The sequence below is a fragment of the Piliocolobus tephrosceles genome, chromosome 7 (genome assembly GCF_002776525.5).
Source record: "Piliocolobus tephrosceles isolate RC106 chromosome 7, ASM277652v3, whole genome shotgun sequence".
NCBI lineage: Eukaryota > Metazoa > Chordata > Mammalia > Primates > Cercopithecidae > Piliocolobus > Piliocolobus tephrosceles.
Genome location: NC_045440.1, coordinates 729,472 through 745,357, shown reverse-complemented (window position 1 = coordinate 745,357; position 15,886 = coordinate 729,472). Strand labels below are relative to the sequence as shown.

Sequence of the window (15,886 nt, the reverse complement as noted above, 5' to 3'; positions counted from 1 at the left end):
AAAAAAAAAAAAAAAAAAAAAAAAAAAAGCAAAACCTTCCTGACCCAGAAAGGTATGAAAAGGTATGTGTTTTGAAAAGACATTATTTTCCTTTTGTTTCCTGTAATTTGGGTTTTGGTATGATTAGGGATTACAAGAAAGCTTTCTGCTACTTCTGGCATTTAACTTGGAGTGACTGTCTTAAATCTGCTTGAGGCACTGAGTACCTTCCTGTGAGTTTATATCTTACAGGAAATGTCTCTAACTGTGGTTTACTTTTTCTCCCTTTATCATGCAAAATAGAAGATGCTTGAGGGGATGGGACACCTGAGTTGGCTTTGAAGCTCACCTGCTTTTTCTGTTGGAAGAGAGCTTCCTCTTCCCGCGGGTGAGAAAGTAGAGGCCACAGGTCAGTGTGTAGCGTGTGATAGGCCAGCTGGTAGGGAGGGTGGGGGATTTGCTGTTAGAACCAGCAAAGCAAGCTGGGCAACTACTCTCAAGACATGCCTGCCTGGGTATTGGGGACAGGTTGAGGAACATGGCAGTCTCAAGCCATATGTGACTGGACCGTGTTGACATCTAAGGCCAGGGCTGATTTCATGGTCAGCTGGTACTAAAGCTGATGATGAGGAGGAGCTAGACTAAATTAAATTATGTGATCTCTGAAACAATAAGAAAATGGCTTTTCTACATGACCCTTTCTACAGAGATGATGGAAAAACAAAAATCCTTCCCAGCTTACTAAATATTGCTACGGGCCTTTTTATCTGAACCCTCTGCTTTTCTAGGCTGGTTCATTGTAACATGTGAGTGTTAATGCAAGATTTATAGGGCACTTTGTATTTAATATTTAATCTGGGACCCATTCGTATCCTCAGATGTTGTGTGGACAAGTTGATAACAGTTGTAGTCAAGACTTAAAGCCATTGCTAGGATCCACCGACTGTCTCTGTGGTGTGCAAGTTCTCCGTGCAGTCACCGCCTCTGTTGCATTAGATCCCAGCTGGTGTCAGCGTTGTGCGGTGTCAGTTCTGAATCTCAGTTCGGCCTTTGTTTGGCCGGACTTTGTGTGAGCAACACTTTTATCCCTTTATCACAGGGCCTGGCTCACAGGAGGCCCTTGACTGGCTTCCTATCGGCGAACTCAGCAGTCTCTTTAGTTCGATTCCTGAATCTAAAAGCGTAGCTTTGCTCATTCGCTGACAATCTTAGTGTTCATTTCCGTTGAAGAGTTTGTTTTGAAGAGCTGGAGGGATAAAAGGTCACATCATTAACTCTGCTCCTTTTTTCTCACAAGGTATTTGAAAAGAAAATGCTGTTCATTAGGATGCTGAGGCGAGTGGGGCAGAGCCCAGCCTGTGGCTGTTGGACACCTGTCCTGCCGGTCCGCTTTCTGGGCGTCTCTCCTCGGCAAATTCCAGCGGATGCCAACTTCCACTCTGCGTCTCTCCCTGGCACAGACCATCCGCGAGTCTTAATTACAGGTTAGTTTTTCTTTTCTTTTTTCTGCTTCTATGGCTTGATTCTTTCCTGTGCTATGTGTCTGTGCCTTTGTTTTGAGAATGTGTAATGTGCCATCCGAAACATACTGCCTGTCTCTGGAGCCGATAATGCAGCAAAAACAGGCTTGGCCTGATGGCAGAATCTGGATTTACTGTGTGTACTATGAAAAGGATTTCAGAACGAGGTATTTCATAATACAAAGTTTTAAATTAGAGCAGCTGACCTTGTTGATCAGACACTGCCTTTTTCACCATTGGCTTGTTTGTTTGCTTTTTAGAATTTTGCAAATCCAAATCCTTATTTCATCACTGTTCCCAGCACTTGGTTTTCCCTGCCACAACTTTTATTGTTGTTCAAAGGAATCTAGGAACCTGGGGGCCAAAGAGCTGCTCTGGAACTTGGTTCCCTTCCATATTAGGATCAGTCTGGGGAGCGAAGGCTAGTGGACAGGAAGGTGCCGGGGCTGGAACATTGATTCTGGTGTTAGGCACGCTGTTCCTTGGCCAGACTCCTGAACCTAAACTCAGAGTCCTTAATCCCAAACTGTTATTGCACATTTGCGTGTTGGAAATAGAGAAGGTAAGTTAGCGTCTGGCCAAGGGACTTGTCGCCGCAGCACTCACTGTTGCCCTTGAGGTCATCGTTGCCAGTGACTCGCTCCCTGACCCTCCTCACCTCAAATATGTTTGGCCCCTGATTTTGTATCCTCCTCACTCCAGACTTGACTCTGTCCCTTCCAGCCAGCCCAAGCCTACCTCCAGTTTGATGGACATGTTTTACTTCTTTCTCTTTCTTGCCAGGCTTTCTTCCCTTGGTTTTACAGCATTATCCTTCTCATTTTCATGTGCACGTGTGCGTGTGGTGCGTGTGCCCGTTTACTGCCTTCTCCACTTCTGATGCTGAAATAAGTTTCAAGCTTAGTAGATTTCCCTCTCTGTACCTTTCTTCAGATTAACCCATCGTGGTGTCCGAGTGTGTCATTCCCTCTCACCTCCACTAATGATGCATCTTTCAGGGTGTCCTGATTTTATTCCCAAGTTAACAAATGCTTACAGGAAGTCCCACTTTTATATCTTCCTGCCTCATCAGTTTCTCTCAAATGAAATGGACTGTTGTCCTTTCCCAAATGTGCTCCTAGCCCACTGGCCTCCTGTTTCTATCAATGGCATGTTTAATCCTTCAAACTGGAAGCTGTACTATTCATTTTAACTTTCTCAGTGGCGCCTTGTTGATTCAGTTGTCTGTCCCTTTTCCAAATGACTTCTTGGTTTCTCCCTGCCTCTTTGCCCTTTCATGTCCCAGTCCACTTCTAATGGAGGATGGGATTCTGCCTCATCCCGCCAGAGGTGGATAGGAATCTGTTCATACTGGTTTTGAATGATTTTGTCAGCCATAGCAGACAAGCTTCAAAGTTCATCAAAGTAATGAAGGCCAGGATTGAGTTCCTGCCCCAAGAAATTCCAGACCCGGGCCTGGCTTTCACGAGATTTTCCTCTTCTTACGCCTTTGCTTCTCCTCTGTCTCAGAACCACTCCATGCTGGTGAGAGTGTTGTCTCTGAAACCAATATGACCTGTATTGGTCTCTGTCCTAGCCTGGGGGAGATTATTGCATTTCTAAGTGCTGTACCACGTTCCTGGGAAGATTGGAAGTAAGCAGCAGTTACATCAGCTCAACCTAGGACTTACGTAGTTAGCTAAGACTGAAAACTCGTCTCACTCAGTTATTACATTCTGGGAATAATTGAACTGGTTAGATTTGCATTAAAGCTTCACTTTTTTTTCTTCTTCTTCATCTAGGGGGTCTTGGCCAGCTGGGAGTGGGGCTTGCTAATCTTTTGAGGTAAGAGCCCTAAAAACTTGAAATTTAAAATCTGAGTTCTTAAGTATATGGAGCTCATCTGTGATGCCTTTTAAATGACTTTTCTCTCCTCTTGCTCCTTACCATTGTTAAAATATAGCTAAATAACTGCTATATATATAGATATATATAGATATTTATATATCTATATATAAATTATATATATAATTGTGTGTGTATATATATGTCTTTTTTTTTTTTTTTTTTTTTTTTTTTGAGATGGAGCCTCGCTCTGTCACCCAGGCTGAAGTGCAGTGGTGCAATTCTGGCTCCCTGTAACCTCCACCTCCTGGGTTCAAGTGATTCTCCTGCCTCAGCCTCCTGAGTAACTGGGACTACAGGCGCCCACCACCATGCCTAGCTAATTTTTTGTATTTTTGGTAGAGATGGGCTCTTGCTATGTTGCCCAGGCTGGTCTTCTAACTCCTGGCCTCAAGTGATCTGCCCGCCTCGCCTTCTCAAAGTGCTGGGATTACAGATGTGAGCTACCGTGCCCAGCCTAAAATACATTTTATTTTGCCTCTGAATATCACAGACTTGTCACAGGCCCTTGACTCAACATCTCCCGACTCGTTCTTTGCTCTCTCTCTCTTTTCCTAACTTAGGCAATGAGACACACTTTTCCCAGTGAATCACTTTGACTTTTAGTTGTTTGGGAACCAAGGGAAGTACAGGTGCAAACTGGAAGGGCAGAGTGTGGGGTTTGGAGAGGATGGGATAAGAGAATAAGAAGAGGGAGAGAAGAGAAGAAGAATGATGAGGAAGAGGTAAAAACCCTCGGGAGTAATAGGAAGAAACTGGTGACAAGCGTAGGGTTACGGTCAGGCGAGAGGAGAAACAGAAGACAGAGCTGTGGGCAGGGAAGTGGAGACCTGAGTGTGACAGAGACAAGAACAGAAGGTGTGGGAATTGAGGATGAGGAGGAAGTAGAGATTTGGAGGCTGGCAGAAAATTACAGTTCTTATTTTAAAAGACTTTTCACAGGACTCATTGCATCCTAGATGTTGCCAACTTGTGTGTGTTGATTTTCCCTTTAGGAAACGATTCGGAAAGGACAATGTGGTTTTGTCTGACATAAGGAAACCCCCCGATCATGTCTTTCACAGTGGTAAGAGATCAATAGGTCTTGCTTTTATTTTTATCTCTAATTTTCAAAGCACAAAGAGGTAGCTCATGAAATTGGTGCATGCAACAGCTCATAGCTGAATTTACGACTCAGAGAAGTGATTGAGGCACTGGTATTTCACTTAAAAATAAGTATTTTTAATGCTGCTGCTTGTTCAGGTGATAAAAGAACAGAAGAGTTCTTTTGATCTTGAAGTTTTTGGAATAATCTATTTCGATGTCGTTTGAAATAAAAACTTTGTTTCCTGTCTTTTTGTGTTTTAAGTTAACTTATTGACTCGGAGAGAATACAAGCAAAAATCAAGTTCTGTACTGAAGAAAAGGAATTTTAGAAATTTGTAAAAATAAATCCTGATGTTACAGTGTAGAATTGCTCTTAAAGTACTACACACACACACACACACACACACACACGCACACACACACACACACACCCCCCCAACAAAATCAAGCTCTTCTAGTCAGGTTTTTTACTGCTAAAAAAATGTTTTTATGACTAGGCATGGTGGCTCATACCTATAATCTCAACAATTTGGGAGGCTGAGGTGGGAGGATCACTTGAGTCCAGGAGTTCAAGACTAGCCTGGGCAATATAGTGAGACCCTGTCTCCACAAGAAATAAAAAATTAGCTTGGCATGGTGGCACGTGCCTGCAGTCCTAGCTACTTGGAAGAGGACCGCTTGAGCCCAGGAGATGGAGGCTGCAGTGAGTCATGATTGCATCACTGCATTCCAGCCTGAGCGACAGAGCAAGACTGTCCCTGCTGCCCCAGAAATATGATTTTGTAATGCCCTCTAGTCTTTCCTGGTTCAGCATCAGCCTTTTGCTGCTCACCATGGCGGAAGAGTGACAGTTTGCTGTAAGTGGGGAAAATTGGCACAGAACAAAATCAACTTTACCTCTGTGTAATTAAGTATGATAAACTCATGATTTGTGGCTCTTCTATACCAAGGTGGTGGTGGTGTTTAATAAGTCCGTTTCTCTATTCCTTTTCAAATGTGCACCTTGGAAGCATAGTGAAGCCACTTTGTGCATACAGGGCTGGGAGGAACAGCACCCACTCTGGAGCCCAATGCCTAGCTGCAACCCCAATTCCTCCACTTGTTCTCTGATCCTGGCAAGTTGCTTAACCTCTCTGTGCCTGTTTCCTCATCAGCGAAATGTGTTTACCTCCAAGGCTGTATGGGAAAGAAATGTACATAAAGTCCTTAGAACAGGGCCTGGCCCAGGCAGGTCCTATAGGAGCGTTTGCTGTCATTACCTGGGGGTTGATTGTGACTTGTGATTCTTCCATAAGAAAAATACTGCCTAGTGCCCAGCTGGCTTGGTTAGCGCGTAGCTACCAATGAAATTCACAAGTCAACGGGGGAAAGGGGAAAGGTCCATTTAGTTCACAACCCTTTTCACGTTCGTGGTTTCAATTTATGTTCCTTGCAGGTCCGTTCATTTATTCTGATATCTTGGATTACAAGAATCTTCGGGAGATTGTGGTAAACAACCGCATCACCTGGCTGTTTCATTACAGCGCTTTGCTCAGCGCCATTGGAGAAGCAAATGTTTCCCTGGCGAGGGCAGTGAATATAACTGGTAAGCATCTGGCTCTGGCTGGATGTGATTTGCCAGTTTTTCCAGTTCTTTAAGAAGAGATGTTTTCAGATTCTGATAGTGTCTGTTCATTTCAGGCCTGCATAACATCCTGGATGTCGCTGCGGAACACAATCTGCGATTGTTTGTGCCTAGCACGATCGGGGCCTTTGGACCCACCTCTCCGCGGAACCCAACCCCCGATCTCTGTATTCAGAGACCCAGGACCATCTATGGGGTGTCCAAGGTCCACGCGGAGCTCATGGGAGAAGTAAGTATCACTCAACGAGATTGCTGAATGTGCCCCGGCTGGCACCATTTGCTGTTTGCTTTCTCATTCTTTTTGCCTCCAAGGCCTGGTGATTCATCCCCGGAGGCCCTTTCCCTCTTCTTGGATCTCAGCCCCAGAGTCGCTTCCTTAACTCACTGGGTTTGTCATGTGGCAGGTGTCTCCAGCTCCTGAAACCTCCTCAGCCGTGTGGGAACACTCAGCACTTCCTGGGTGCCCCGTGCACAGCCTCCATCTCTTCATTTGCTGCTTGTCTTACCTGTACCCCACCATTCTTTCTGGCTCCCAGTATTGGTAGCCATTGGTAGTAACTCTAAAACCTACAGAAAACTTCAAACATCTTGGGTTTTTTGTTTCTTTGGTTTGTTTGTTTTTTGAGACAGAGTCTTGCTCTGTCGCCCAGGTTGGAGTGTGGTGGCGTGATCTCAGCTCATAGCAGCCTCTGCCTCCTGGGTTCAAGGGATTCTCATACCTCAGCCTCTGAAGTAGCTGGGATTATAGGCACATGCCACCACGCCCCGCTAAATTTTATATTTTTAGTAGAGGCAGTGGTTTGCCATGTTGGCCAGGCTGGTCTCAAACTTCTGACCTCAAGTGATCCACCCACTTCAGCATCCCAAAGTGCTGGGATTATAGGCGTGAACTACTGCAAAATACTTATCTTTAGTAGATTTGAGTTGCTGCCTGCTCCTCAGGCTCGGTCATAGCCACGGCCCTCTCGTCTACTATTCTCTCCTCTGCTTTTCCCTGTATCATGTGTGGGAATGTACTCAGGCTGAATCGTTTAGGATGATAATCAGTGGCACCTTTCCAAAGAGAGGCTGGAAAGCCCTACTGCAGGCTAATGTGTTATTTACAGCATTGATGTATCACCAAAAAGTTGATTTCTTTTTTTAAAGATAAAAACTTAGGAGTCTTTATTTTCTTTAGGAGTATTTAAATATAACTGCATGGAATGAGATTTCAGAAAAGCAGATTGTTTTGCATCTATCTGATTTAAAACATCTGTGTTTGAATATGTTTTCTCTTTTTCATAGTATTATCATTACCGGTATGGGTTAGATTTCCGATGCCTGAGATATCCTGGAATCATTTCAGCTGACTCCCAGCCTGGAGGAGGAACAACTGGTTAAGTGTTTTCTATTTTTTACGTCTCTTGTATGTTAGATAGGCTTTCTAGCCAGGTGTGGAGGCTCATGCCTATAATTCCAGCACTTTGGGAAGCTGAGGCAGGAGGATCACTCTAGCCAGAGACCAGCCTGGACAACACAGTGGGACCTTGTCTCTATGAAAAATAAACAAAAATTAGCCAGGCATGATGGCCCACACCTGTAGTCCCAGCTACTGGGGAGCCTGAGGCAGGAGGGTCTTTTGAGCCCAGAAGGCCAAGGCTGCAGTGAGCTGAGATCGTGCCACGCCACTGCACTCCAGCCTGGGTGACAGAGTGAGACCCTGTCTCAAAAATAAAAAACAACAAAAACCACCAAAAAAAAAAAAAAAAAAAAAAGACTGATTGCTAGGAGGAGTTGTCTTTGTGGTAAATGAATGTGCTATCTTTTTAGCTGTATGCCGACCAGAGTTTCTGTGTTGTCTCCCGATGTGCATTTTAAAAGCACAGTGAACCCAACTGGCTTACACTCACTAAGGGTAGCACATGCCAGCATTGTCGGTCCAGCTCGGGATTGGCTACCCACAGTGCCAGAATAAAACGTAATATTCAAGAACAAATCTATGACTCAGTGTAGGAAGATCCCCAGTAAGCAACAGCCTCTTGTTTCTTAACGTGCAGAGAGAGCCCTATTCAAATAGACTCTAGGCGTTGTGTATGTGAAAGGAACGTAAGTATGATTATTATTTTGTACTCAAACAGTCATTCTTTCATAAGTCCCATGTCAGGTATCCTTTCCACATCCGTGGTCCTGAGAATGAATATAGAAGATACTTGACCACATCAGAGCGATTTGGAAGGAGGTCTTACAAAGCTTCTGCTTTCTAATATGGTGCTTCTCCAAGTGTGGTCTGGGGAGCTCCGGGCATCCTCAAGACACTTTCAAGGGGTCTTGAGGGTCAAAACTCTTATCAATATGGAGACGTTACTGGCCTTTTTCACTCTCCTTTCACAAATGCATCGTGGAGTTTTCCAGAGGTGGTGTGGCTTGTAAGATAAGAACGGACTGGATACAGAAGCAGATGGGGGCTCCAGCATACCCCTGTCAAGCCAGACCCTAAAGAGACTTGTAGAATGTACAACAGACCATCCTTCTCAGTACCTTTTGTTTGTTTAGAAAATATATTCTTTTTCCTGTAAAATGTTACACATATTAATATGTGATAGGCTTACTGTCATTTTAAAAGGTAATATTCTAAACAATTCTCAGTTAACTGTTACAGTAAATATTGATATAACCCACATTAGTTAGATCTCTTTGGGAGTTCTCAATTCTTTTTTTTTTTTTTTTTTGAGATGGAGTCTCGCTGTGTCCCCCAGGCTGGAGTGCAGTGGTGCCATCTCAGCTCACTGAACTCTCCTGTCTCCTGGGTTCGAGTGATTCTCATGCCTCAGTCTCCCAAGTAGCAGGGATTACAAATGTGCGCCATCACACCTGCCTAATTTTTGTATTTTTAGTAGAGATGGGGTTTCACTATGTTGGACAGGCTGGTCTTGAACTCCTGATCTCAGACAATCTACCTTCCTCAGCCTCCCAAAGTGTTGGGACTACAGGCGTGAGTCACTGAGCTTGACTGGAGTTCTTAATTTTTAAGAATCCGTTATAAAAAGGCTCTGAGGCTAGAACATTTGAGAACTGCTGCCTCGATCCAAGAGGCTCGTTCATTGTTTTGTTGTAATCCACACACGGGATTCCCTTTCAGACTACGCAGTCCGGATTTTTCATGATGCCGCAAAGCATGGCAAATTCGAGTGCAACCTGGAAGCCCGCACAAGGCTGCCGATGATGTACATTGACGACTGCCTCAGGGCCACCCTGGAGGTCATGGAGGCCCCGGCCGAGTCCCTCTCCATGAGGACCTACAATGTCAGCGCCATGAGCTTCACACCCGAGGAGCTGGCCCAGGAGGTCCTCAAGCACGTGCCGGAATTCCAGATCACATACAACGTGGATGCCGTTCGGCAGGCCATAGGTTCGTACCCACTGGCAAAGGCCTTTACTGTGAGTCCCTGGAGGACGTAAACCTTGGAAGGATAAGGAGAGCATAGATCTTTCCCAAGGGTCCAGACACCTTTTGGGAGAAGGAGCCTAGCCCAAAGAAATTGTTGAGCCCAAGCCAGCAGAAGCTTTGATTTGGGGGAATGATTTTTAAAGTGGGTGAAATCATTCCATTCCAAACAAACAACTTGTTAGCCTTTCATCTTGTTTACAGTTTAAACATAAAGCAAGGAAAAATAGAAGCAATAGAGGTAGTATGAAAACAGCCCCAGGTTTTCAAATACTGTAACTTTGCCAATTTGTGGGTGGAAGCACCTCTTTGAGTATAAAACTTCTTATGAAGTTGTGTGAGATTTTAATAATGTGTGAAAATTCACAGTGCCTGACAAAAGATGGGTTAATAGTCTTCCGCCCTAAGAGGGTGACTGTGCATAATCGCGGTTCTGCTTTACTCGAAGGAATTTCCTGTTTTATACTTTGTACTGTAGACCTTTATATAAAATGGTTTGCAAATCCACAACCTGAATAACTTAAGCTACTCTTGCGTATCTTTCCCTAGCGGATAGTTGGCCAATGAAATTTGATGACAGCAATGCTCGGAAGGACTGGGGGTGGAAACACGATTTTGATCTTCCAGAGTTGGTGACTACCATGTTGAACTTCCATGGTTCTGAAACCAGAGTTGCCCAAGCCAACTGAAAGAATCTGAAAGAGGAGCTCCTGTGTCCTGGTCCACTGTCAAAGGAGAACTGTCACGACTCCAAGGTTATAGACTCCAAGGAGCCTACATTATTTGGAACTGACTAATTGGACTAAATTTTGGCAGCTCATATTGAACTGCTAGACAAAGAATGGAGTTTAACATTTAAGCATTTTTGGAATGTTGTAGGTATATGGTGGGGGGACTTCTCAGGTTTTGGTGTTTGCCTGAACTTGGCTAAACACATTCCACAGAATAAGACTTAAGTCATCATTAGTTTCCATTTCCTTAATTAGGATGAAGTGACCACTTCTGGGACGAAGGGAGTGTATGACATTTGTATTTAATTAAATTCAATTTAAATATTCCTCCTAAGACTTGATTATTCTCTTGACTAGAGACCAAAGATTACATTTTAAGGACTTTCAAAGAGGTACTCCTGATTTTAAAGTATTCTTTACTATCCCAGCAGAACGTAAAACCGTATTTGGTATATTCATCCCATGTCCGTCAACACTGAAGATATTTTGACACTGCTTCAAAAATTATCACTTCCAGTTTTTCTGTAAGATGCTAGATCTGTGGGAAATGAAGAATTTAAAGATGATGTAACCAGTGAAGGGTAGCCCCTCTCTTATTTTGATTGCCCTCCTGTTAGTGAACTAAGTGTAATTCCCAGGAACATAATTCCCTGACCTGGCAACATCAGCATCTAGGGAGACTGTCTAATGTACAGGTTTCTGGGCTATACCCCTTTAGATTCACTCGTTAAGTGCCAGGTGCCACTGGTTGTTCGAATCCAGCTGAGGCCCACTAGTCAGACCAATTTAGACCAATGCAGTTTTCCAAAGAGCACTTTCTTGTGGCATCTTTTTTTTTTTTAGATTTTGGTGAGTTGAGCCTTCAGAAGGGCTGCTCTAAACCCTGTGATGCAATTACCATATAGATACATACAGGTTAACTTTTTAAGTGAGGCCAAATCACCAGCTTGTGATTGTATTTTATGGTAAGGAGGCATGAGTGTGTTCAGAAAATGCTTTCAATCCTGTCACTTAAAAAAATATTTCTGGTACAGTACTGTATAGATACATACAGGTTAACTTTTTTCCAGTGACCTCAGAATGTACTGCATGTAAAATCACTAGGGTAAGTGAAACTTCCAATTCCATAGATTAATCGTGGATATATTTGGTAACAGCTATCAAGGATTAAAAGGCATTTATATTACATGCTTATAATAACAAAATGTTATGCATTTGGAGTTTTGAACTGTTACGTCAAAGCATGGATTTTTTTGAAGGCATAACTGGATTATAAAATCTATTTGACTATTAACTGGAGAACTTTTAGGTAATTGAATTATTTAACAGTTACATTATTATAGCTTTTCCATCTACTTAATATACTTAGGTTTATGTTTGTAGATTTTATTTTTCTTTTGGGCTACTCTTGAGAGGCAGGAAGATCTTGTTTTTAAAACCAGTTAGTAATGAATTCTTTTTTTGACAGTTTATTGAGATATCGTTTACATACCATAAAATTCACTCATTTATAGTTCCGTGGTTTTCAATGTATTAAAGAGTTTTGCAACCATCACTGTAATCTAATTTTAGGCCATTTCAACACTCTGCAAAGAAACCATATTACATAAGCCCTTCCCACCCTAGGCAACCACTAATGTACTTCTGTTCCTAGTTTTGCCTGTTCTGGGCATTTTTTATAAGTGGAATGTGGTTGCCTTTTAGTGGTTTCTTTAATTAAGCAGTCCATTTTCAAGGTGCATCATTGTTTTAGCATGTATCAGTACTTCATTTTTATTGCTAAGTAATATTCTGTTGTATAGATAATACTCTGTTTTCTTTATCCATTCATCCATTGAGGGACATTTAGTTTTTTTGCACTTTTTAAGCTATTATGAATAATGCTGCTATGAACATTTGGGTAGACTATTGAGTTTTAAAACGAGTGCTTATTGTTTATAGTTTAAAAAACAGTTCTCAAGTTTGCTTCACTTACTCTCAGTTATCTTAAAGGAACAAGCAGTTCTTCCCTTTCATGAGATTAGAAGAAGCAGCTCGAGCGACCTTTGTCTCCCAGACCCTAGCCTTCCAGCGTGTCCACCAGGCTCCTAGGATGACCTTCGACTGGGATCCTTCGGAGGGGTTTGTTCCAAACAGCTTCCTTGAGTCTTTCCCAGTCTATAAACACACCTCTAGGGCACCTCAAATAAGAGTGAAAAACAATGAATGCCTTAGCGTCTTTGGATGGTTCTTACTCACTGACATCTTTGTACTCCAAGATTAGGGTCAGTTGTCCCTTCTATCTGAACACTCAATATCTGGTGCACCTTTTGGGATCCCAGAGCCCCTCAATGTTTTCCTGTAAAATGCTTTCCTTTCCGTTGGGAGAAAGGGCTTTTTATGGTTAATTTGGAAATAACCCAAAAAGCTACTTAGAAGGAAAAGTGGGTTTAACCACAAAAATAGTTTATTTATAAATAAAAAAGAATACAAAGATTGACTTTGTTCTGATGTTTTACATAGACTACCTGTGGTTATTAGTTTTCTACTCACATGTTTGTGTGTGGCGTTGCCGGGATGTGCCTTGTGTTGCTACACAAACAGCGATCCCGATGTCTGCCAGCAAGATAGATGGCCTGGAGTCCGCAACAGACTCGGTTAGTGAAAGCTACTGAGTGTTTTGGACACCTACTATGGTAGGTGGGAGATATTTAGTATTTTTTAACTCACATAGGCCAAATCACCAATTTGTGATTGTATTTCATGGTAAGGGGATGAGTGTGTTCAGAAAATGCTTTAAATTCTGTCATTTAAAAAAATGTTTATTAAGAGTTCAGACAATTTAAAAGATATATAATAAGGTTGTCTTCCCCTCCAAACCCAATCAATAACATGTTAGCAGCATAGTGTGGGACCCCGGGCAGCAGCTCACAGCTGTACTCACAGTACTTTAGGAGGCTGAGGCAGGATTGCTTAAAGCCAGGAGTTCGAGACCAGCCTGGACAATATAGCAAGACTCCTTGCTATATTCTACAATATAGCATCTCTACAAAAGTAATTTAAGTCAGATGTGGTGACACACACCTGTAGCAGCTACACACATGGTTGAAGCTGGAGGATCACTTGTAGCCAGGAGTTTGAGGCTGCAGTGAACTATGCTTGCGCCACCATACTCCAGCCTGAGTCACAGAGCAAGACCATCTCAAACAACACAAAAAAATTAGTGTATTATCTTATATTTTCTCCTATGCTTATACAAGCTAGGACTGGAAGGTGAAACCTTTTTCTTTTACTCTAAAAGTAGTGTGAAGGCAATATTGTCAAAAGTTTTGGAAAAGACTCACTTGCAATTTTTGCCATGTCATATAGTAGCTGTTTGAAAATATTCTCCAGTCCTCTATGCATTACAAAGAACTTACATGTAGTTTCAGTATTTGCCATTTAAAGATAGCTGCATAACTCATTGAATGGAGTATCATAATGATGTAATTATTCCACTATTTAATTGCTGAAACCTAGAAGTACAATTAGTGGGTCACAGGGCATAAACACTTACTTGCCTTTTCATTTTACATTGTCAAATTTATCTTCAGAAAGAGTTGGATTAATTTGTGATCAAATTCTCCACCATCAACACCTTCCTCTTGGTGCATATTTATGTACCTCATTATGGTTTACATTTGTTTAAAAGTTTTATTTTTGTGGCTGGGTGCAGTGACTCACACTTGTAATCCCAGCACTTTGGGAGGCTGAGGCAAGAGGCTATGCTTGAAAGTTTTATTTTTCTAAAAAGTTTGAAGAACATAAACTTTATTTTTTGCTGGAGAATCTTAACATTCTAATACAACAGCTATGAATGGTGGATCCTAGATCTCACATAACCGGATGGTAACTGCCTCTTAATCAGTGAATTGCTTCCAAAAATCACCTGGGAGAAAGGAATCTTGTTTTTTAATGATTTTTTTTATGGTAGTTACTTTTTAAAAAATTGTTTCAGGGCAGTGTTTTTATAGCTTTAGTGTGTTTGTCTATAAGGTAGCCAAATAGGCAGCCCCTTACCTTCCAGTGAGAAGAGCCCAAAAAACTTTTTCACCCAACTTATGCATATAACGTTTAGAACTGTAGATGAGAGGACATAATAGATGCCTTTACTATTAGTTACAGGTGTTTCAGATTTATTAATCTATTAACCAGGATATGGGCTTTCCTCCTTCACATTCGCATTTCAGGAATGTCACTCAGACTTCATATTTGACCTCGGTGTCCCCTTTGGCATCCTGTAATAGGTTAAGAACAGATGATCTTTTTTCTTTCTAAGTTGTTTGGGATACAGCAGTTTTGGGGTCTATGTATGATGCTGTTGGTGGACATTTATCCCAAACCACAAGTATGCCTGTGTGTAAGTAGCACTAGGACAGCAGGTTTTCAGAATCCACAGAGCATTGCCTTCGATTTTTAACAGGCTTCTTTCCAGTGACACCAAATACTTGTAATTGTAGCTTTATAATCCTAGAGACCATGACTGTTAGTGTGTCTCCTTTACAACTTACCCTACCAGCAGCAATGTTAGCATTGCTTAAGGTTGTTTGAGGCTAATATGTTTTACACAAAACAATAACTTGTATTCTTTTCAGGTTCCTGACAGCATATAATACATCGTGAAAGACTGTACTGTTTCAAATATAAGGTGAGCGTCTCTAAGTGAATAGTTTTGGGAGACAACTCTGCCTTATTTTGGGAATACATGTGATACCTTGTCTATTGATCCATTTGTCTGAAGTCCTTAAGAATAGTTTTTCTTTTTTGATTTGTTAGAAGATTGTAAATAGAAAAATTATTTTGTCCAGTTCCTTCTTTACACTGTAAGTACAATTCTTCTGTACCTACATTGCCATGAGAAGTGTAAATATAATTTGTAATTATAGTATGAAAGAATGAACCGAAACAAGTAGCTACCTCCAAGGATGTACTTTCCCAACTTTTTAATATTCAAGACACCCAGAGAATATATCATTAAAAATGTATGATTAAAATGTGCCATTATTTATAATACACACTACTATTTTTATGTTCTAAGAAAGGAAGAAAATTTCTTGCATTTAAATAGACACAATGGCCAGGTGCAGTGGCTCACGCCTGTAATCCCAGCACTTTGAGAGGCTGAGGCAGGAGGATTGCTTGAGTCCAGGAGTTCAAGACCAGCCTGGGCAACACAGGGAGACCCTGTCTCTACAAAAATTAGCCACATGTCGTGGTGTGAGCCTGTAGTCCCAGCTACTTGGGAGCCTGAGGTAGGAGGATAACTTCAGCCCGGGAGGCGGAGGCTGAGGTGACTTATGATCACAGCATTGCACTCCACCCTGGGCAGCAGAGCCAGACCCTATCTCTGAAAAAACAAAGAAAAGAAAAAACAGAATGCTTTCTTGTTGTTTGGGCTTTTTACTTTGTATCCCATTGAGGAGCTCTTTGAGACTTTGCTAGATGCAGATGTTACCACTTGTGCATCTGTAGAAAGGGATCTAGAAATATATGTTTGGTTTTCCTAAAACTTCGGGTTTCACTTCTCTGAATCGCTTTTTGACTCAGTGGTTGGTGTCTCTGGTTTTTCCACCCAGTGTTGTTCTCTGTGCCAACACGACTTTGATGTTAGAGCACTCCT

General features: G+C 42.1%; 1 protein-coding gene across 4 annotated transcripts in view; it reads left to right on the top strand.

Moving 5' to 3' along the window:
* Positions 1 to 11,052, top strand: part of LOC111551372 (L-threonine 3-dehydrogenase, mitochondrial) — a 30,191-nt gene extending 19,139 nt beyond the window's left edge. For all 4 annotated transcript variants that reach the window (XM_023225283.2, XM_023225281.2, XM_023225282.2 and 1 more), the window contains exons 2-9: positions 1,277 to 1,463; positions 3,281 to 3,323; positions 4,379 to 4,449; positions 5,905 to 6,054; positions 6,150 to 6,322; positions 7,378 to 7,468; positions 9,212 to 9,481; positions 10,067 to 11,052. In XM_023225283.2, coding sequence (XP_023081051.1) covers positions 1,292 to 1,463; positions 3,281 to 3,323; positions 4,379 to 4,449; positions 5,905 to 6,054; positions 6,150 to 6,322; positions 7,378 to 7,468; positions 9,212 to 9,481; positions 10,067 to 10,206 — 1,110 coding nt within the window. In that variant the 5' untranslated portion in view covers positions 1,277 to 1,291 and the 3' untranslated portion in view covers positions 10,207 to 11,052. The remainder of the gene's footprint in view (positions 1 to 1,276; positions 1,464 to 3,280; positions 3,324 to 4,378; positions 4,450 to 5,904; positions 6,055 to 6,149; positions 6,323 to 7,377; positions 7,469 to 9,211; positions 9,482 to 10,066) is intronic.
* The last annotated feature ends 4,834 nt before the right edge of the window (positions 11,053 to 15,886 follow it).